Consider the following 22,310-nt stretch of genomic DNA (forward strand, 5'->3'; position numbering starts at 1 on the left):
GCCTGCCATGACCCCAGCCCCACAGGCTCCTTAGGGCAGGCTAGGAGAGACTAGTCTAAGCAGAGACAGGTCTGTCTGGGTAGCTCTGTTGTCTATCTGCAGAGACCTTTGAAGACCACTGTTTTAGCTCTGGCCATAGCAGAGCCAGACCACAGCCTGGTCACTGGGCTATGCTTACATTACAGTGGGGATGAGCAGGGCTTGGCGGGTACCATGAGATGCCTCCTTGTTAGCTCTCAAGGAACTCCTGTCCAGGTAGGGTCTGGGGCTTACTTCATCCTACCTAGAGTCAGCTTAGGGGCTATGGAAGGCCAAGGGGACCTGGGGTCCCAACCCGGGTGGTGTGGAAAGGGCAGCCAAGGGTAGTGACAGGTCCCCAGCATAGGTGGTCATTACCATGACAAGGACCTTCTCACTAGACTGGTCAGGGCTACCAAGCCTGGCTTGATTTCCTCAGTTGATCCCACTAGGAGACAAGGTTCTTGGAAATTTTCTGTGCACCTAGGACCAGCTGGGACCTGCATTGTTCACACTACACCCAGAGACCAGATATCTGCAGAAAACACAACAGTGACACACAAGTGTCAACACACAGTGGGTATGCACAGGTATGGGGAAGAGTGGCTGCTGGTCTTGTTCTGTTAGGTCAGGGGAGAGGGCAGCACCAGGGATACCCTCCCCAGGGATGCCCAAGGTGCCTCAAGTCCTCAGCCTCTGGTGGCAGAACACTGAGAGGTGGCCCTGAGAAGACGTCCTGTGTACGGGGTCTTGCCCTGTTTTAGTTGCTGTGCCCCAGAGACAGGTCTATCAGCTGTGTGAACATGAGGTGGATGCAAAGAAAAGGGTCTGTCAAACACACAAGATCAACTCTTTATTGATTTGTTCTTCTTCTAAAATACTATACATTTAGAGGACTTTCTAAACATTAAGGACGATAGCTGAGGAACAAGGATTTCTGCTGGTAAGTTGTCATGACACACAGCCACAGTGACAGGGCGCTCATGGCAAACACTGAGAAACACAAGCTGCTGACGTGCAACGCTGCACACTGAGCTAACAAAATCAAGCCCCCCCCCCCCCCCCCCGAGCCTATTCCTGGGGCTCAGAGCAGTCCCACTGTACTGGAGGACAAGGGTACCTGGAGGGACGTGTGCTGGGGGTGGAACCCCTTGAACTCTCCAGTGAGTGGCACAGGACTGTGAAGCCTGTGACAACAGCAAAGACCTGGGAGCTTTTCCAGCACTCTGCCATGGAGCTGGAGCTCTGGCCAGTGAGAATTAGTCTTCTCAGCAGCCTCCACTCAGAGGCCAGAGCCACATCTTAACTGGGAGGAGGCTGTCGGTCAGCCACGCCTGTCCTCAATGCCATGGGCTTCAAGCAGGTAACAATACCTGCTGTCAGAAGCCACCAACTCTCATTTCAACAGTAGGTGAGCTTTATAGATTCTCTGAATATCAAATAATATATACAGATATACATCAAGACATGAGTCTAATGGAAAGCATCTTAATCTACAGATGCAGCTGCTTTGAAAAGTTAGTCTTCTTTTAACTTTCCAAATCACTAATAAAACTGTTAATCTGTAAAAACTGAAGCAAGAATAGAGTGAAAATAATTTCTAAACATGGTGATGTTGGGGAATGCTGCAAAACGGTACCCCTGCAACTGGCACTTGCCATGGAACCCCTGCTACAGCAGCCCCACATCTGGACAAAACAGAGAAATGGAGACACCTTACATAGAGAACATCTCGGATCAATCTAGGCCATAATTTATGTGACTGGAAGAGCATATAAAAAAGTATAACTGTACATTGCCTTTAAATTAAAAACTCAAACTCTTTACTCAGAAAATGGCGTTAAAGTCTGTTCACTGAACTTGCAGGTAGGGACTCATCAGAGAAAATAATCAGTGGAACAAGAATCAGTGTGATCCGTCATTGACTCAGGAGAGGCAAGGGCAAGAAGGTGCAGATCCATGATACAGAGAGCTGGTAGGGGTAGGGAGGGGCTTGGCTTTTGCTGTTGGATCATGTGTTTCTTCCTGTGCCTAGATCTGCCCAGATGTGCTTGGAAAGGGGCCAAGTCCCCAGTGAAATCTCCAGCTCATCTGCCTTCAAATACACAGGAAGCCAAGAACACAGAACCATCATCTTTTGCAGGTGGAGTGGATGCCTAGACGGCTGCTGGGGGAACTAGAGGTGTCGCTGCACAGGCCGAGGCCAACGGAGCTCCTGAACGGCCCACTTCCGTCTCTCCACCAGCCTGCCCATGGCCTGTCACTGGATAGCCTCGACGTAGTTGGCAGGGTACAGGCCAACCTGGCCGCTGTCCAAGCGTCCCTTGCACCAACCCTGTTCATCCTCATCCTCTATCTTGGTCAGCTCATCCCCTGCAAGACAAAAAGAGGGTTGCCTTAGTGACAGGGTGGGCCTCTAAGTCACCTGTGCATCCAAATCCCATGTGGATGTGGAACATGCTTCTAGATAGATCCTTAGAAGGTCTCCAGGGCAGAGGGATAGGCAGCTTCCTGAAGTTGAGGCAAGACCCTGGATATTTCACTACTACACTGTATTCAAAGCTTCTGTCACGGAGACCACTGGGATCTGAAGATGGCAGCTCTCAGAGTAAGCCTGGAGCAAGTAGCAGTCCAGGTTGTAACAGCACCAGGCTCAGCCTTGTGCCTGTCCTGTGTGTCCCGGGCTGCCTTGCTTAGCAACATGCCCCCATGTTTTCAATCTGTGTGGTGGCTCAAGGTGTCCTTGGGGCTCATTCCTGCGGCCCTTTGAGGTTTTGCTTCTTGGGCTACTGCTGGCCTGGCAGAGACCTGGGCAAACAGGGTCTTCTCTCTCGACGCTTCCATTTGCAGATGAAGAGACCACCGAGGCCTGAGTGCTAACACACGAGGCTCCCAGGAACACACAAGGTGCCCAGGATGCAGAGAGCACGAGTGTGCTGTGCTATCAGGACACAGGGGCTCACTCTCTGGGGGCAGTAAGGAAAACCTGCATGGTGAAAACCGCCTTGGCTCACAGTGAGGACAGAGATGGGGGCTAAAAAGATGAGCACAACAAAGTCTGCAGTACCGAAAGAGGAGAAACAAGAGGACTAGGAGGCAGCGTGAGCTACCCCAGCTACACAGCTAGGAGGAGGAAGAGCGGTCTCGACCAGTGGTGGCATTCTGACTAGCCCCCAAAGGCTCTGAAGGACACACTGAAGTCACTATTGTCCTTATAATCTCGCTTCTAATGACAGGCCAAATTGTAAGCATAGCTTCTTGCAAGAAGCTTCTGCCTAAAAGACCAGAGACAACGAGCTAACAATGAGGTACCCAAGAAAGACTGCAGCTAACTATCGGTGGCTTCGATAGTTAACCCTGAGACAGTTAATCACATAAACATCAGAACACAGAGGTCTTAATATAATCTACAGCACACAGATACCTGTAAAATCAGAGGTGGTACCATCAGCCAGTGACTAACAGCCAGCAGACAGTGAAGGTCAATGGTTAGCAAAGCACAAGTCAGAGATGGCCTTCAACGGCCCCAACATGAACAACCTATTATCATCTCCCTGGTTGGGGAAAGGGGACACGCAAAGATTGGGTGGGGAAGGTACTGTAGTTAAGACCAACACATGAAACTTGCAGGAACTTTACAAGAGTTCCAGAACAAAAGACAAGTCCCCTCAGCAGGCTGGATGCCTCCTTTCCCAGGGTGGGTATTTGGGAAGGTCACCTACCAGCCTTGAAACTCAGCTCATCGTGTTCCTGCCCCTCATAGTCATAGAGGGCCCGAACTCGCACTTCCGTTCCTGAGGTAGTATCCTCATCAAATGGGTTCGAGTCCCCATTGGCATCCGTGGAAGAGAAAGGGTTGTTAGACTCATCGTCAGACCAGTCAGTAGGGTAATTCTGAGTCTTCTCGTAGCTGCTCACACTGCAACAGAGGATGACATGAGGCTCTTAGCACGGACGAGACTGATAGAGAATATGAGGTCCCCACCCAGAGTTCCTGCCCCACGGGCAGGTGCAGCCAGGCCCTCTGAGCCCTCAAAAGAAGCTGGGGGGTTGCCAATACCCCAGAGTAGTGCCTGCAGGTAGACCTTGACCCACTTCAGCAGCTTCCCCAGCTTAGACTGCCTGCCTGTCTTCCTGTAGTGATGCTGCTCAGGCCTTAAAGGGTTAACAAAAGACAGAGGAAAAGCAACCAAAGAGTGTTAGCTGTGCCCTCCCAGAGAGGTGGAGAGGCCTGGCACTGTCCCAGCAGGCCTGGAATACAGAGGGCAGGCGCCCAGGTCCTGCAGGACTCATGCATTACTGAAGTGCTGAGGGGTGAGACCCCGGGAGACCCCTGGATAGAGAGAAAGGAGACACACAGAGAGTGAGGTGGAAGCCAGAGGGAAGTGTGTGTTCACCAACTTTTTGGCCTTAATGTCCTCCTTCTCACTGACGGTGCTGCCCGTGTCGTCCTCGTCCTCGAAGGGGTTGTAGCTGGACTGTAACTGCGTGGGCTGGGCGGGGTTGCTCGGGACACTAAGGTTGCTATGGGGAGAAAGAGAGCTTTCAGGGATCACAGCTTGGGGCCCACTGAGGGCCCTGGTGACTCCAGCTGCAGAAGACAGTGACAGTATCTCTAGAGTTCCAGCAGCTCCTCCCTCGTCTGATAAGGAGGATGGTGACTGACTAAAAGATGTTAGTGGGACACGTGGCTATACTTCAATGTGTCACTATACCTTGATCATCTACAAGTTAACTGTCCACCACAGGTGCACAAGCCCTTCCTGGGCCAGGGTTTCTCCAGTCTCCTACCCCTCATTCCCACGCAAGGTTTAGTCAGTGGGAAAAATGGATGGTGGAGCTCCTCTAGGAAGCAGCAGCCCCAGAAGGACTGTATCTATGGAGCAGGGACCTCCTCAGCTCTCCAGTGCCCCCTCTAACTACTAACAGGTCAATGGTCAGCTCCCTGGTTCTGGAGCTTCCAGTCAGAACTATGGCTTGTGCACACGAGGGCCCTCCAGCGCTTTCCTGTAACTTTGCCAACTGTCTCCCAGCTTAGTGTCAGCCAGAGACACTGGGTACTAGCAGGGGGCGGAATGAAGGGGCTGCAGGGTGTAGAGCTCTATCGGGGAGCCACCACAAGAAAAACATCTAGGAAGAGTCACCCTGGGTGGGCTCCCTTGGCTAAAACTGCCACCCACCCCAGTGACCAGGGATTTGGGCAGCATAAAACTGAGCAGCTACTACCCCAGAGCCATCGGGGAGGGCGGGAAAGCCCAGATGCTACGGAGGGGCCCTGGCTGGTTGTCTGTACTGTACAGGCAGTCGTTGGACACCACCAGACCCTTTGCCCTCCTGGGCTGCCTGCTCTAGCTGACTTTTCTGAGGGACTCAGTGCTGTGCACTGACCTGGTGCATCCTCTCTGGCCAGCCACTAGTTCACAGCATCTCCTCTGAGTCCCAGTTCCTTCCTTCCTCCCCCCAGCACCGAGCACACTGGGGAGCACGGCTTGGTTCTGAGGTTGGGCCCTCAAGACAGAGCTCTCTACACAGCCTCTGAGCACAGCAGCTGAGCAGGGACAGCCATGTGTGACTGGGGAGCCTGGGAGGACAGGGGGCTTAGTGCCTGGGCCATAAGCATGTCCCTGGAACCTGAGCTAAGGTGACAATTACCTAAGCATGGCACAGAAACCTCTAGCCAAGTCCTACAGCACACACTTTCCCGAAGGTTCTAATGATAACAGTTGGTACTCCTATCCACAAGTCTTTTTAGACAATCAAGTCAGAGACTTCTGTCCTTGAGAACAAGGGAGTACTCAGGGTGCTGGGACTGAACCCAGGGCCTTTACTTGCCTGACAAATCATCTGCTGCTGACTTACATACACCCTGAGCCTACTCAGAAATAACTACCACTAAGTAAGGGGACATGTGACCAACCATCCCCCACTGTCCTGCATCTCCTGGCACCTCACACAGGAGGCCCCACAGGATGGTGCCACTGACATCAGGTCTCTAGGTGCTGTTTCCACCAGGGCTGCACCATGCAGATGAACACAAGCAGCTAACACCAGCACCTCCTTTACCAGTACAGGCACAAGGTGCAAAAGGCATTCTCTGGATCTTACAGGAACTCTAGCAGCGAGCAGAAAGGGAATTGAGAGAGGCTTCACCCAGAGCTCAGAACTTCCAGGACATCTGTTCTTGGGGTCCCTGTCTCATGTGCAATCACCCAAGTGCCCAGGCTGGAGGCATCCCAGGACCAGCAGCAGACCCTCACTCCTGACCACACGGTCAGTTTCAGACTGGCACTGTGCCTGGAGCTCACCTGCCATGCTTGTTCTGTCCAGCCTGGTCCCCTGTCTGGTTGATTCCTGTTAGGGTGACACCATCAGCAGCCTTCTTCTTCTCTCTCCGGCTGAGAGTTCGATTCAGATCTGCAGACCACTCCTGGGCAAGCGGTCCACGGGAAAGAAATGGGAGGCTCATTTCTGGGAAACCACAGTGGTCCAAAACCTCTGCTCAGCCAGCAGCTGCCCATCTTGTGCTATTAGTAACATTCAGCCTTGTGGCCCCTGCTCTCCCGTTTCCCAGCAAACCTCAAGCTGCCTTTTGGGCCTAAAGGATATGAAGTTTGGTACCCATTTAACCACAGGGCCTTGACATGAAATGGCAGACTTCATAGGACATGAGATCTGGGTGACAAGAGACCCAGGTCTGAGGGCTGGGATGTAGTTCAGTGGTAGAGCGCCTGCCTAGCATACATAAGGCCATCGATTCTATCCCCAGCAACACCCCCCCACACACACACACACTGAAACACTGATCCATGGCTGATGGTGGTTACTTTCTCAAGAGCCTTCTAATCCATTCCCTGCTCACCACTGCTCTTAGGCTCTATCCCCCTATGCCACAGGCTCTGGGGGTCGAGTCTGTCATGGAGACAGAAGCCAGCCCTGTAGGAGCCTGGCTGAGGCACACGGCTTAGTCCTTGGGCACTGAGGCTCCTTTCCATTTATGCTCCAAACTGTCACAGGGTTGACAGCTCTCTGAAGGGGTCTGAGCAGGCCTGCCTACAGGAAACTGAACCCAGGACTGCAAATAAAATCAGAGGCTAAGTGGTTATGGCACAGCAAAGGAGACCAACAGGCAGCCACTGAATGCTCAGGTCTTCAAAGCGGACCTTTAACCACTTTTAATCAGAGTGACATGCTGGCAGCCACCAGAGAAGAACAGAGGGTTTGTGTCCCACAGGTTTTCTGTTTTCCTAACAAGAAGCTTTCACCAACTGTTGAAACATACAGGTGGAAAGGGGGCTAGGTCTTGGTTTTCCAAAAAAATCCTCCTTACCTGCCATCTCCATTTATCAAACAAATGTAATTATAACCCAGTGAGATAGCTAATCAGACTTTTAAAAAAAAGCATCTGCCTTGAAAGGGTGACAGGCCAACGTCAATCTCCAGAGCCCACATAAAGAAGGAAGGAAAAAACCAACTCCACCAAGGGGCTCCTCCCACACACTCTAAATTTAAAATTTTAAATAGATTTGCCTTAGTGTGCATCTTTGTTCCAGCTTACAAAAGATCAAGGTCACAGGGCCTTTTAGCTACATTAAACCTGGCTTTTGATCTGTGACACAGGGAAAGAGAGGTCACAGCCTTGGCCCATGGAGCTCAACCCAAGTCACCCTGTCTATCAACGACTGTCCGGATGGAAATAAGTGGGCTAAGAACTCAGCTGGAATCTCAAGTTCCCCATGTGACCTCTGACTCTAAGTGGAGTCTCACAAGGCAGCTTGGGGACTGACAGGATCAGCACCAGGAACTTTGGAAGAAAGAGCTAATGTCAGACTCTCTGCCACAGAACCAGGGCCTCCACAGACAAGCGACTAAGTGGGCTGACGACATGCAGCAGGGGCTTGGCAATCCATGAGTTAATCATAAAACAGAAACTTACTTCATCCTTGTGGCATGAAAAACGAAAACAACTTCATTAGAGAAAGTCAGAGATAACCCAGCAGTAACTATCAATGTGAACATAAGGAAGGAACACAGGAGGGCTGGTCCCTAGCCAGGGACCCACAGAGAAGAGCCTACAGACTCTGGTCAGGTATGCCTTCCAGGAGGACAGTCAGCCCTATCTTCCTCCCTGTTGCCCCCCTTTAGAATAGTAGCCATCCTGAGGGGAACAAGAGAGTATCACATACATGGTGTCCTGTGCCACTCTAGAGAAATTGGGAGCTGAGTATGAGCTAGGCCGAAGATACCACTCAGTGTACTCCTTCCAAGCGCTCCGTGCCAGGGGAAGGAGGACTGCTTCCTCTATGGCCACTTCACTAGAAAAGGCCCTGGACCCCAGTGTCTCCTCGGACCCACCTGCTCTGCAACTTCTTGGTAGGGTAGATGCAGGGGACACAATTTGGAGAAATCATATGAATTTCCAAAAATTGAAGTGTGGGGGTGAGGACTGATACCAGTCAAAAAAGGCTGAGGAACTTGCGGGGAGCCCAGGTCTATGTGATAACCCATCATAGATTAGGTTATGCCCTTCAATAACCCCAAGCTGCTATTCATACTTTAACATGTAAAAACTAAGCCATACAAGGGGTAGGTGCTTGCCCAAGTCCCACAGCTGAAAGGGCGAGGATAGATATGGCCCAGGCTCTGGCTACTATCAGGCCAGAGAAGCCATAGCTGCCATGCTAAAGGCATCTGCCTGGCTTGGAGGACTCTTATTAGCAGATGCAGGGTGGGGCTGATAGCACACCATGAGAATGAGGAGGAGAGAATGTCTTCCTTCAGGAACATGGCTGGTAGGGCTTCCAGCCACTTCCCTCTGCACAGCTGGCAGGGAGCTGGGTGGGCCTGGTGATCAAAGCCTCGGCTCAGGATCCGCAGGCCTATGGATTTTTTTTTTTTTTTTTTTTTTTTTTTTTTTTTTTTTAGGCCTATGGATTTTATAACATAAAGATACTGTGACGCTAAGGCCCACAAAATGGGAGAATAGGCAAATTAATTTTGAGACAAGACTCCTTGGATTTACAGCCCAAGACAGGAAAAAGCCCCAGAAAAAGGATAAGGAGAGCAGCTCACTGTTATGGCTGTACTTGTGGCCCAACATGAGGCCTGGGGACAGACTGGGCACTTCACTTCATGGATACCCGGGTGGAGGGATAAGCACAAGTTTTTTGTCTGGGACAAGAGTGGAGTGCTACTGGTGACCTGACAGTATCTGGGGACTTCAGATAGTGTACTGGGACACCAGACACTACCCCAGTGAGGACTACTGCATATACAAAGCATGGAGTGAGAGCAACATTCACAGCTCAACTAGAGGGGCAAAGGTCTCTTCCCAGGTGGGCAGTTGTAGGCACACAACCATCTTACCTCAAACTGTGGCCAGTTCATGGCCATGCCTGGCCCATGGTTGGCTCGGAACCACCGCAGATCCTCTACTGCATCAGCTGCTTTGATGTTCTGTTCCAGCTCTCGGTAAATGGTTTTGTAGCTAAATCACAGATAGAAAGACAGCTCTGTAAAAGGCAGGGCCCAGGCACCATTCCTCACAGCCACAGCAGGCAGGCCCTGTAGCCTGCATGAGAGTCTCTGCAGCCTGCAGTTTCCCAGACACAGGTCAGGGACGCCATTCCCTGGTGTCACAGGTACAGATGCAGACACCATCCTCTAGAACCCGGGACCCACCCAGATAAGCTTCGTATCAAACCAGGCGGCACATCGAGACTTGCCCTGCTGCCAAATCCTGGGTGCTCTGGGTGCAGCTGTGCACACCCACCCCCCCCCCCCCCGGGTCAGGTCATGTTGAGGAGAAGCCGTTAGAGGAGAGTGTCAGAGTGCCGCCGCCGCCGCCGCCACTGCCGCCACTGCCACCTCCTCCATTTCTCTCGGGAGAGCTGGAGGTTTCCCTCCCCACGGGAAAGGTAGAATAGGAGGAAGACAGAACCACGAGCCCCAGTCCGGCCTCCTGCGACCAAGGACACGGGTCTAGGCTGGACCTGATAGATCAGTTATCATCCACATAGGCAATTCTTCTCTCTTTCTGAGCCTCAGTTTCCTTCTCTGCTGAGTGGGCATAATACCTATTCTATCTAAGGATTGACTTGTGTTCTCCAAATACAAGAGCTGAAGTCCTAACCTCAGGATGTGACCTTTTCTGAAAACAGGGTCTTTTGGAGGTGGACAACTTAAAACAGGTTCAGTAAAATGGCCCCGGTGTGGCAGGGCTGCTGTCCTTAGAAAGAAGAAGAAATCTACCCTAGATACTCAGGGAAAGATGGCCAGAGGACTGGAGAGAAGCGGTCAGATGTCCAGAGAGCTGAGGACTGTGGCAGACCCACAAGCCAGAAGAGGCAGAAGGACCTGGAGCCTTCGGTGGGGAGTGTGGCCACACCTTGGTTTTTGACTTCTGTCTTTTAGAACTGAGTAATGAGCTTCCCTTGTTGTCTGCCATGCCACCCAGATTCTGTCACAGCAGCCCTAGGAGTGACTACACCATGTACCCCAGAGGTGACTTGGGACATAGAGACGGGCTCTGCCGATTCAGGCCTTTGCCAGAGCCAAGTACAAACCGTGGAAGGTACCTCATACACAGAAGAGCAGGACACAGTCCCAGCCTGTCCCTTTCCTGTCCCCTAAAAGCTGTGTAGCAGCTCAGTTTCCTCATCAGCAAGATGGGGACAGTTCTGCCTACTTTCCAGGCTGTCTCAGAGATGAAATGACAGCAGAGCCCCTGTGCAGTGACTGCTTTCCATCTTTTAGAAGAGACAGAAGGGATGTCACTTTCTACTGACAACAAGCTTTGACCTGACATTCATTTCTCAACGCTTCTGCCGGATGGATGAAGGAAGTGGATTTCTAGCTCTGTCCTGTTATCTGGCTCTCTCCTGATGCAGGCACACTGTGTCACAAGTCAAACTGGAGTGTGTCTTGCTGTCTGGCCTCGCCGGGACTACAGTCACTAAGATATCAATGGTCAAGCTGGCAGCAGGGATGAGATGAGCTCTACAAGGGACTGTCCTTGGGGCAGAAGACATGAGGCCTGGCCAGTGCTGCACCGGTGCAGGTGGATTTCCAGAAGGCCAGGTCTGGCTGGTCCTGGCTGTGGCACCAGAACAGACAGCTTCCCTTCCTGTCCAGACCCACTTGGAGCTGGCAGCTTCGAGCCTTCCATGGCTGTGCTGGATGCTGGCTCTGGGAACAGGAGCTCATGGGAATCCAAGGCTGCATGCAACACCCGAGTCTATTCAATCCCAGCCTCCCTGTGACTCACACTGATGGGGTTTTTGCCTCAGGGAAACTTACCTAGCCACATTGGACAGGTCCAAGTGCTTCTGAACCTCCAGCAGAACCTCCCGGAAGAAGCGCAGGCGCTTCTCTTCAAACTGCTGGCACTGCTCGAACACCTGCTCCATGTTCTCCATGTACTGGGGTGTGGTCTGATCAAGTTCCTTCAGGGCCTTCTCATACTTGTCCTTGGTCTGTGTTAAAATCGGCACAGACAGAGGTTTGTCTCCATCCCACCTCTGGACAACCCATGTGCCCCACTGCTTCTCAGGCCTCCCCGAGCCCAGATGTGGGAGCAGAAGTCCTGGAGCCTAGCATTCTCCAAGTCCAGTCCAGTTCCTGTGCTTCTCCATGGCAAGTCACTCTATGCCTGCTCTGCCTCTCACTGGAGCAAGATCAAACAGGTAGATATAGGTGAGAGATGGTTACATCATCATTCAGATGGGCTACGATTGGTTAAGATGGGTTCTACCTTCATAAAAACAATTCACATCTCAATGGATTATTAGGAGGCAGGGCCCAGTTTGAGGAAGTGAGTCTCAGAGACCATGTCTCTCGTGGATCTGTCTCTGGGCCCTTCCTCCCCTGGGCTGCTTCCGCCTGCTATAGTGAGTAGCTTTCCCTACCGCATGCTCCCACTGTCATGGTGCTCTAACTTCCCCACAAGGTCCAGAACAACAGAGCCAGGCGGCCCTGCCTAACACCTCTGAGACTGAACTAAGATAAACTGCTTCTCCTTCAAGCTGTTTCTCGGGCATTTCACACAGGGACAAGAACCACTACCCGAGTGGCAGGAGCGTCTATGTGCTGCTGACGGAGCTTTTCCAGGATGAAGTGAGGGACTTGAGTCTGACCACCTATTTGTTACAAGGTTTTACGTTACACGGCCCTGAGAGCTGAAGCTAGAGTTGTGGGTCTGCTTGAAGCTACTTTTACTCTACACGAATGCATACACTGTTCCAAGGAAGGTACCAGGCCACTGGAACAACTTCTGTATCTTCTCACAGGGGGCACCAAATCTACTGCATCTTCCCCAGGATCAGGCTCACACATCCCTTTCTGTACATTCTAAGCAGACTCCTCTTCTGGAAGCTTTTCCTGACCTACCAAGGACAGGCTCCACCCACATTCTGGGCCCCTCTCTTGTCATCTGGTTCCTTGCTCTTTTCTAAACTTAAACATGGTCAAGTTAGGTCCTCTATGAGGAAAGGAAAGGTCATTTATGCAAGAACCGAGTTCCCCAGACCCTCTGGTTACACCCCATCATCTTTAGCACTATCCTGTGCCCCAACCTGGAAGCATTGTGTAGGAGCCCTGGATCACAGATACTTAGCACTGAGGAGCAAGAGCCTTCAAATCACAAAGCCTCTGGCTGTCTCTGAGAAACCATAGATGTTCCTCTTTCTGGACTCCCCCTCTTCCAGTCTGACTATACCGAGGCTATGTTGTGCCCAGCATCAACCAGGGACCAAGCAGGGTCATCACTATTCAGAAAATCCCCTAGCAGAGATGTACAAAGTCCCCAATGACCCCTCAGAGATGCTGTGCCCCTGAACGTTCTCTCTGATGGACACTGCAAGATACATTTCCTGCCTAGGCAGGAAGGAAGTCTGTGAACAAGAGCTGGTGCTAGCTTGCACTCCCTCCAGCTTTCTAGGGCTACACAGCTCCCTCAGGCTCTGAGACTGCTGGCAGACCACTCAGGGAGGGCGACTTCCAAAAGGGAAGCCACTACAAGTGTCTGTCTCTTTGACAGACACTTTAGGTTAGACCTCTCATACTCTAGGTCTGAAAAAGAGATGCTACTGTGCAGAAGCACATATATCTATATGGTGGGAGGGGGGAAAAAAACCTTCTCCTCTCCTTCCTTGACAGACAGACAGACAGACAGACACACAAACACACAAACACACACACACACACACACACACACACACACACACACACACACACACACACAGATGTGCTTTATCTTTCTTCTAAGCACCTTCCTGGGCAGCAGATCCCCTGGGATCCTAACAATGGCTTTAAGCATTCCCCAGGCCTTATGTTTCTTGAGCTCAAGTACCTACTCTGTGGAGGTGCGGATCCCTCACCTGAGGCTGGTCCCATAACTCCCCCACTTCCTGACCCCAGATGGGTTGGGCACTACTTGAGCCACAGACCATTATGGAGAGGGCCTTTCCCCTTGTGAGATGTGGAGGTGAAACCCGTAGGGCAGGCAGGCGCAGGCTCTGGAGTCATAATCCCTGCTCTCCCATTACAGAGCAGCATTCTACTTGTCCTCACTGATCTGAGCTCCCTATTCACAAAGCAGGAATGCCATCACACAATCCAAGAGATGCCAAGCCTCATCTGAAGTTTTGCAAGGGTGTCAAGTAGGTGCCAATCAGCTCAGAACTCCCAACTGCCAGCCTCAAGTAAGTCCTGCTGGGATACAGCCTGCTGTGAACCTCTTCATCTGCTCCTGTAGACTCAGGCTAGCCAGACCACAGGCAGGAAAGTAGGCCCTGGGCCATCACTTTTAGAGCAGTGGTGAAGGGGAATTGAGAAGCCCAGGTCCCCAGGAACTTCTAAATAACAAGATGCCAGCTAGTATTTAATTCCTGTGACTCTGGGATCTTTCAAGTAGAAGCCTTCCTTGTACTAGTGCGGAACATCAGATCACAAAGTTCTCTGACAAAATCATGTCTGTGTGACCTTCTCAGTGACCCACTGAGGTAGACCACCTAACAGCAGAAGCAGAAGGGCTCCCTGGACATGGCCCTGGATGTCTGTTCTCTTTCTTATTGGCCAAAGCCACTGTTCTGTCACCCCCAGCTCCTGTAACCTCTGCTATTGGGGTTGCTACTGGTGTGGCCACAGGGCAATTACTTCTCTCCAATGCCTTACTCCCCTATGGGCTCCCAGACACACCCTCCCAACCTGCATCTAATCCTTGGCTCTGCTGCAGCCTTCCCTCCACATCTCAGCCCAGTCTGACCAGCCCTCTTCTATACTCTCCTCCCCTCTTCCCTGGCTCCAGGTCTTCCTCAGTATATCCCGAAGCTCCTAGATCTGCCAGGCTATGAACAACACAGGTCCTCCTAACGGCCCTGCTTACCTGCCCATCCTCATTTCTGCATCCTGCACAAGCTGCTCTTGCCTGCATCATCCCAGATGTCCTCAAATATATCTCCTGGGAAGCTACCCAAATGAACTTGCTCCCCTGGGCACAAGGACCACACTCTCCTGCCTGCCCGGCACTTGGCTCTGTCCTTAGCTGAGGCAAGGTACAATGCCTGTGCTAAGGTGGGGCTCAAGTGCTCATCTGTGAGGCCCTGAGGATGGGGGTGTTTTATTGGCATTTTCCCCATCCAGCCACCTCATCAAACAGTACTAAAAGCCTCCCTGTGTGCTCCATGGGTGAACAAACACCACTAACATTGGACACGGCAAACCAAGTGTGGGGTTACCTTCAGGACATCCTGCTTGCACTTTTCTATCTTGTCCTGCAGTTTCTTCAGCTGTTCAGGGTTGAGGGATGGATCTGCTTTGCTGTTGGCCTCACGAGAGATGGCCAGCTTCTCCTCTTTGCATGCTGTGTGGTGGGCTTTCTTGGCTGCTTCTACCTACAGGGAGAAAAGTTCTGACTGTAACAGTGCTGCAGGCTCAGGTCTTCAGAGACTGCACAGGCTGTGGAAGTGTATGGATGTGCTGTCAGACGAGAGGGAAAGGCAGGCAGGGACGACTATCTGTGCTTATCACCGTAACAGCTGGATGGAACGAAAGGCTCACTCTGTAAACATGTGTCCACACGTGGTTCTAGGCACTGCGGACACAGGACAGAAGAACTGACCCATGACTTCATTTGTAGGTTTGAATCAGGTGGCCTAATGCAGGCATAATTAAATGCTGGAGTAAATTAGAAGGCGCTAAGTGCTGTGGAGGAAAATCAAGCAGGGGAGAGATGCTAGAAACACCAGAAGTTCAGGGACAGAACTCTATAGAGAACGGTAGGAAAACATTGTCTGGAGTGAAAGAAAGAGGTGTGGGTACCCAAGGAAAGTGCATGTCAGGACAGTCAACAGAAGGAAGTTCCAAAAGAACCCTTGCCTGGCACGGTGGAGCATGCCTTTAAAATCCAGGAGGCAGAGGCAGGTGGATTTCTGTGAGTTCCAGGTCAGTTTGATCTACATAGTGAGCCCAGGCCAGCCAGTTAGACCCTGCCAAAAGTGAGACTCTGGGGAGGGGGGGACAGTGGAGAGAGGGAGAGGGGGGGAGAGAGAGAGAGACAGAGACAGAGACAGAGAGAGAGACAGAGAGAGAGAGAACTCTTGAGCGAGCTTAAGGTAGGAATAGGTCACAGTTTCCAAGGATTTTTCTTTTGACAAAAAGGTCATGAAACACTGTCTATACTGGTCTCAAGGTCATGAGCTTAGTCCAGTGGTTCTCAACCTTTCTAATACTGCGACCCTTTAATACAGTTCCTCATGCTGTGGTGACCCCCAACCATAAAATTATTTTCCTTGTCAGTTCATAACTGTAATTTTGCTACTATTATGAATCTTAATGTAAACATCTGTGCTTTCTGATGGTCTTATTCAAACTCTGTGAAAGGATCGTTTGACCCCTCAAAGGGGTTGTGACCCAACCCACAGGTTGAGAACCACTGGCTTAGATACTCCTCCCCAGCTCAGTCTTCCAAGTATCAGCACCTGGCTTCCAGGGTTCTAACAGCGCCCAGCCCCGCCGTCTCCTGCCTTTCCTCTCTCAGAGATATATGCATACTTAAAAGTGACTTACGTATTTGAACCAAAGTCATAAATTTCATTCTAGGAGAAAGAGAAGAGTGTAGTAATGAACACATCGAGGGAACATAGTTTCATTTATGAAGACTCAGGGGCAGGAAGAAAGAAAGGAGATGCGGTAAAAGCCAAGACGTAGAGAATAGGATGTTGTAGAATATTATTTTAAGATGTGTTACATTTCTTTATGCTGTGGAACATTTGTTTAATGATGCAAAGATGTGTTGCACTCCTTTATGTTGCATTTGTTTAACTCTGTGAAGCTGTGTTACTGGCCTGTCTAAAGTACCTGACAGTCTAATAAAGAGCTGAATGGCCAATAGTGAGGCAGGAGAAAGGACAGGCGGGGCTGGCAGGCAGAGAGGATGTATAGGAGAAACCAGGGAGGAAAAGGAGCAAGAGAACAAGGAGAACGCCAGGGGCCAGCCACACGGTCAGCTATGGAGTCAGAGTGAAAGTAAGATTGCAGAAGTAAGAAAAGGAGAAAGCCCAGGGGCAAAAAGTAGACGGGATAATTTAAGAAAAGTTGGCAAGAAACAAGTCAAGCTATGGCCATGCATTCATAATAAAGAATAAGTCTCCATGTGTGATTTATTTGGGAGCTGGGTGGTGGGTCCCCCAAAAGAGCAAAGGGTAAAAAGGGGGGGAAAAACAAGAAAAGGAAGCAAGCAAAGATGGAGGCAGGCTCTGGATGACTCTGAGGAAAGCAGCACAGCTCTTGGGGAAGGTGGAAGGTGCGGTATTCCAGTAGGAGGTAGAGGTCACACCATAGGCAGGAAGTGACCATGCTGAGGCCAGAATGGCTGGATGACATCTACCAGGTAGCCAAGGCCACGGTGACTCAGTGAGTTTGACTGGTGTTTTTGAAACAGTGGGAATCGGTGATGTATGCCAATTTGGGAGAAAAATCCACATAAGGAAAAAGACAATTCTGAATTAACACTAGTCCAAAGGTCTCCTGCATCGCTGGCATAGACAGTTCTCCAGGCTGCAGAGAGATATGGTCCTGGATGAGGGCTTGTGAAGTTCTGGACCTGTCTGCAGTCTGTGATGGGCTGGTACAGACTAAAGAAGGCACACAAAGCAGGGCATTGGCCCAGATAGCCTGTTCTCCATCAGCTATGCTCTCCTGTGACTAAGGTGAGTTCCTCGAAAGTGCAAGAAGGGAGCCCAGTCAGTGGAGAGAGGCAAAGCAGGGCCGAGGGAGGGAGGGACGGAGGGAGGCACCTCTTTCAGCTTCTTGGCCCAGGGCTTCTGGGCCTTTCGGAAGCCATCCTCTGCTTCCTTGGTCTCTTTGAAGCCTCCCATCATCTGTTTGTGAAAGGCTTCCTTCTGCCAGTTCTTGATCTTCTCAAAGTCTTCATTCATCAGCGATGCCTTCACTTCCAGGTGCAGCTCGCTCACTTTCTCTGCTTCAGACATGACAGCCATCCAGGCCTTCTCCACAGTCCCATACTGTGGTCCTGACAAAGGAGAAGCATGTTAACTCAGTCTCTGTTAGCAGCAGGATTTCCTGTCACCCCCACAGCTGTCCACCTGGGAGTAGTCCAGCTGCAGACAACTCCTTTTCCAAAGCCTTTGAGCTCCTGTGTGTACGTGCACACAGGTGTGCATGTACATGTCGGCATGTGAGTAATGTGTACAGGTGATATGCATACATATTTTACATGCAATTGTGTAAGTGAATGTTCATGTGATGTTCACACACATTTTATGTGTAGGACAAGGCTCAAGTTAATCTTCCTTAGTCACTTCTCTTTGTTTTTTTTTTTTTCTTTTTCTTTGAGACAGGGTCTCGTGGAACCTGGAGCTCATCGATTCAACTAGACAGGTTGGCCAGCAATCACCCAGATCCTCTAGTCTCTATTTCACAGAAGAGGGATTACAGGTGTGCACTGCTGTGCTTGGCTTTTTAAAAAAGTTTTATTTTAAACACATGTGTGAGTACCTACATATATGTATGTGTACTGTGTGCATGCCTAGTGCCCATAAAGGCTAGAACGGAATATTGGCATCCCTGGAACTGGAGTTACATGTGTTTTTGAGCTGCCATGTGGGTGCTGGTAACAAAACCAGGTCCTCTGAAAGTAACTAGTGCTCTTACCCACTGAGCCGTCCCGAGTCTTGTATGTGACTTTTACGGAGGAAGGAGTTGGAAATCAGGCCCTCTGTGTGCAGAGCGAGTGCTCACCACCTACACCAGCTCCCCTATTCCCTGAGATCTTTCTGCATTTGGAGAGCTCAATTTGTTTAGGGTGGGCAGAAAAGGGAGAACTCTCGGAAGTGAGCTGCCTGCCTCTCAACCAATGCTCCCATGACAGCCCAGGACTGTGAGTGGTCTCCCATAAGATGGATCACCTTTCTTCATTCCCATGAGCAGTGAGCCTAGAGCATAATAGTGTCAATGGAGACAGGGCAGGGAACATTTTTATAGTCCCCAAGCCCCACTCTTCTCTGGCTTGACTCAGATCGAGACTGCTGGTTGCTGTGAGCACTTTGATGACCCAGCTAGGTTTCACAGGTTTCACCCGTTTCACTGATGGCTTTCCTCTTGTCCTTCCTACCCAGACCCCTTATCCAAAGTGACAACAGTCCTGATAAGAGTTTCCCTCCCGAGCCGTAGGGAACGAGAACAAGGGAGTGAACTGACACAGCGCCCCGACACCATCCCGAGATTTCTGTGCGGGCCTGTGCGGTTTCTCTCTCGTCCCTTCCCTCCCCCAGGGTAGACTTCCTTCCTTTCTGCCGAGGAAACAGTCCTCTAGCCTACAGGCAGCACCCCAGGCCCTCTGCAGCTGTTAGTCTCCTGTGGATGACAAGGGAGGGCAGCAACAGATCAGGGTCTTCGCAGCCAGCAGTTTGCTGTCTCAAGGAAAGAGGACAGAAGCTCATGCAGCCTGTGCTTATGGGGTGACAGGCACAGCACTGCCCTCCCCCACGAAAAAAAACCACAGCGCCAGGAACTGCAAGATGCATTCCTGGACCACTTGTGAACAATTCCTCAGGGGATGTCTGGCAAGTGAGCAGTTAGTACCCATGCCCAGGGTTACCTTACCCTTCTCCACAAGCTGCCTCCAGCGTCGGGCCCACTCAGTAAGCTGCTGTGCATATGCCTTCTCGATGCGTGCCCGCTCATGCAAACAGTTCATGAGGTCACCACACAGGCGGTGGCCATCATCAATCCGCTTCACAGTCCGTTTGTAGTTCCCAACCTGTGAGATAGAGCTTAGTATTAGGGTTAGGCACATACTCAGTGTGGCTGTCTACCTGCTAGACCCTCCAGCATGGTTAGCCTATCTGTTGCTGCTATATAAGGCAGTAGGTCCCCTGATGTTCACTCAAGGGTCATCTTGTCTCCCCACACTGATGGCTACCCCATGTTACCAGACAAGTCCCCATTTTATTACCAGCAGGAATAAATAAGTCAGCAAACGAGCTTCTAAGTATATAACTCCAGGTCAAGTCCTGTGGCAGAAACCAACTGGTAGGTCAGGGAAAAAGGCAGATGAGCAAGGCGCAGGGCTAAGGGAAGTGGCAGGTCTTCAGGCAGATGGAGGAGCAGAGGCGGCTTCCCAGAGCAGGTAACGTGTAACTCAATCCTTACATGGTGGATTATTATTACTTTCCAATGACAGTAGTACATATGTTTCTCCACCTACTGAGTGCCTACGATGTGCCAGGCACCTTGACGGTGGCAGCAACTATCCCCCACTTCACAGATGAGGAAACTGAGGCTTAGAGCAGCTGAGAGGTACTATGACTGCACAGTCACACTGGCTGGGCTGAAGTACTCAGGTAGGACAGCCTGGATAGCAAAGCTCAGATTCCAATCTGCTTTGTCAAGGGCAAGTTTTGGCTACCCTTTCTCATAGACAAGGAGAGACAGACACTAGATGAGCTGAACTAGAGATAGCTATGAAAATAGTTTCGCCCTCTGTGTGTGTGGTATATGCACACACATGTGCACATGTGGGTGGAGACCAGAAGTCAACGTCAAGCATCTCCCTCAATTGTTCTACTTTTGGTTCTTGTTGTTGTTGCTCGTTTTATTTTTTGAAACAAGGTCTTGTTGAACTTGGCACGCGCATGCACACACACACACACACACACATGTGCGCATGTGCGCGTGCACTCACAAACTCACTCATGAACTCACTCACGGATCTGGCTATATTAGCTGGCCACCAAACCCAGAGATCCTCCTGTCTCCACCTCCCAGCACGGAGTTCCAGGCGTGTGCCATCACACTCAGCTTCTTATGCGGATGTTGCAGAACTGAACTTGGGTCACCATGCCTGCCCACCAGTACCTTACCAACCGAGCTACCTCCTCAGCCTGTTTTCTCCTTCAACTATGGCCTTGAAAGGGAACCAGCACTAAGGGGGGGGGGTGTCCCACGGAGAACAGCACAGAAACGGGACTGAGTATATTCTCATTAGTTTCCTACTGATGTCTTCAAAACTCTAGCCTTCTCTTAGGTTTTCCAACGGTCTCTACCCACCGACTGACTCTCCAGTACATGTTCAGCCAGTAAGCCTCCGAGGAAGGCGTGCCTGGGCCCGCTCTGCAGAAGGGGCAACCCTCTCTGCAGGGCTGTGGTACTCCCAAGTCTCTCTTCTCCAGTGCTGAGCCAGCTAAGGGAGGAGGAGGGGTGCTGGAGATGACCTTCAAAAGGACAAACATGCGGTACTGCAGGCAGATGCAAGAGGAGGAGAGATGCTGGCTCCGGTACCTAGAGGGAAAGGCTATCCCGGGTGTCAGAGCTCTTGGCAGGCTGAGGTAATGACCTCCTCCTGCGGGACCCAGAATCCTGCTGAACAGCTAAAACCCCCAGAAGTCAGACAGCCTAGGACGACAGAGACTCAGCATGACATTGGCCACTTACTAAAGGGTGGGACTCTTGAACCCACTGTTAATCGTATACCCTCCACAGAGCCCCTGCAGCCCAGGCAAAGCCCGACTCATCTCCTCAGCAAGGCTGGCAGCTCATCAGCTCATCAATGTATAGGGCTGAAGCTGAGCTGTGACTTAATACCTCAGCTTTCCCCCTTCCTTACTACAAAAAGGAAAACAAAAACAGTCTCCACAACCCACCCTGAAACACCGACATATACTTGCTCCTCTTCCAATGGGGCTTTGTGGTCACTTAGAAATTTACAGAAGGGGGCTGGAGAGATGGCTCAGAGGTTAAAATTAAAAGCATTGGCTGCTCTTCCAGAGGTCCTGAGTTCAATTCCCAGCAACCCACATGGTGGCTCACAACCATCTGTAATGAGATCTGGTGCCTTCTTCTGGCCTGCAGGCATACATGCAGACAGAACACTATATACATAATAAATAAATAAATCTTTTTTAAAAAAGAAAGAAATTTACAGAAGAAGAAAAACAAGTAACAAGTCCGAGCTCAGTATCACTGGGTTGTTGGCAAGAGGAACAAAGAGACAACCTGATTGAGTCTCAGTAGCCACATGGAACCACACACAGAGACAGTTTCCATCTGTCACAGCAGTGCTCAACTGGAGATGACCAACCAGATGTGTATTTTAGCATCTGGAAACCTGCTCACCTCTTCAATATTCAAAGCCCAGAGGGAACGATTCCAGGAAAGGAAAGAAATCTGCTATGAGCCAGTAACTGTGCGGGCCAATGGCCAACGGCAGCTGCAGCCATACTCAACAGGAACTCCTGCCGCCTGAAGGACAACCTCCCAGCTCCCGGTGTGGAAAGCTGTCTCAGCAGGCGGAGAGTCTGAACTGGTCCTGGGATTGCTTCTGGGGACAGGTGGTCATCTAGCCAGGCATAGAGCAAAGGGGAGAAGGGAGACAGCATCTAACATGTTCTACCTCAGGTAAATCACTCAAAATGTAGTCAGAGACTCAGGGAGAGCCTGAGTCCCTAGTGCGACTAGAACCAGACAAGACCACTGTCAAGCTCATGTTCCCACCTGAGTTGTCTTGGTCCTGAGGTACTGCCCTCCTCAGGGCGGGCCTCAGGTGTCATGAGGAACCTAGACAGACAATACTGCCTGAGACCCCAGAGAGGCTCAGCTGTCAGGAGGCTGACCAATTGATCCCCAAATGAGAGGAGTGGATACTCTCTTGCAGGCAGTGGTCCTGGATCCATGCCCCAGACTACCTTTTTCTCCTCTGGCCAGGCAACAGCCGCCCTTGTCTCTGCCACAGCCAAGCTCTCTTCCTGCACCGCCAGGCCTGGGTAGATCCAGACAAC

The 22,310-nt window shown here is 51.0% G+C and overlaps 1 protein-coding gene across 12 annotated transcripts in view; it reads right to left on the reverse strand.

Annotated features, from left to right (window-relative positions):
• Nucleotides 1–852: 852 nt before the first annotated feature.
• Nucleotides 853–22,310, reverse strand: part of LOC102920427 (protein kinase C and casein kinase substrate in neurons protein 2) — a 110,721-nt gene continuing 89,263 nt past the window's right edge. For 9 of the 12 annotated variants that reach the window (XM_076556444.1, XM_076556441.1, XM_076556445.1 and 6 more), the window contains 9 exons: nt 19,138–19,294; nt 17,310–17,545; nt 14,751–14,906; nt 11,314–11,489; nt 9,382–9,502; nt 6,324–6,445; nt 4,420–4,542; nt 3,741–3,937; nt 853–2,391 (listed from right to left, as the gene is read on the reverse strand). In XM_076556444.1, the coding sequence (XP_076412559.1) occupies nt 2,279–2,391; nt 3,741–3,937; nt 4,420–4,542; nt 6,324–6,445; nt 9,382–9,502; nt 11,314–11,489; nt 14,751–14,906; nt 17,310–17,545; nt 19,138–19,294 (1,401 nt within the window). In that variant the 3' untranslated portion in view covers nt 853–2,278. The remainder of the gene's footprint in view (nt 2,392–3,740; nt 3,938–4,419; nt 4,543–6,323; nt 6,446–9,381; nt 9,503–11,313; nt 11,490–14,750; nt 14,907–17,309; nt 17,546–19,137; nt 19,295–22,310) is intronic. The other 3 variants (XM_076556449.1, XM_076556450.1, XM_042265208.2) reach the window with 1 other exon arrangement.

The sequence above is a fragment of the Peromyscus maniculatus genome, chromosome 20 (genome assembly GCF_049852395.1).
Source record: "Peromyscus maniculatus bairdii isolate BWxNUB_F1_BW_parent chromosome 20, HU_Pman_BW_mat_3.1, whole genome shotgun sequence".
NCBI classification, from domain to species: Eukaryota; Metazoa; Chordata; class Mammalia; order Rodentia; family Cricetidae; genus Peromyscus; species Peromyscus maniculatus.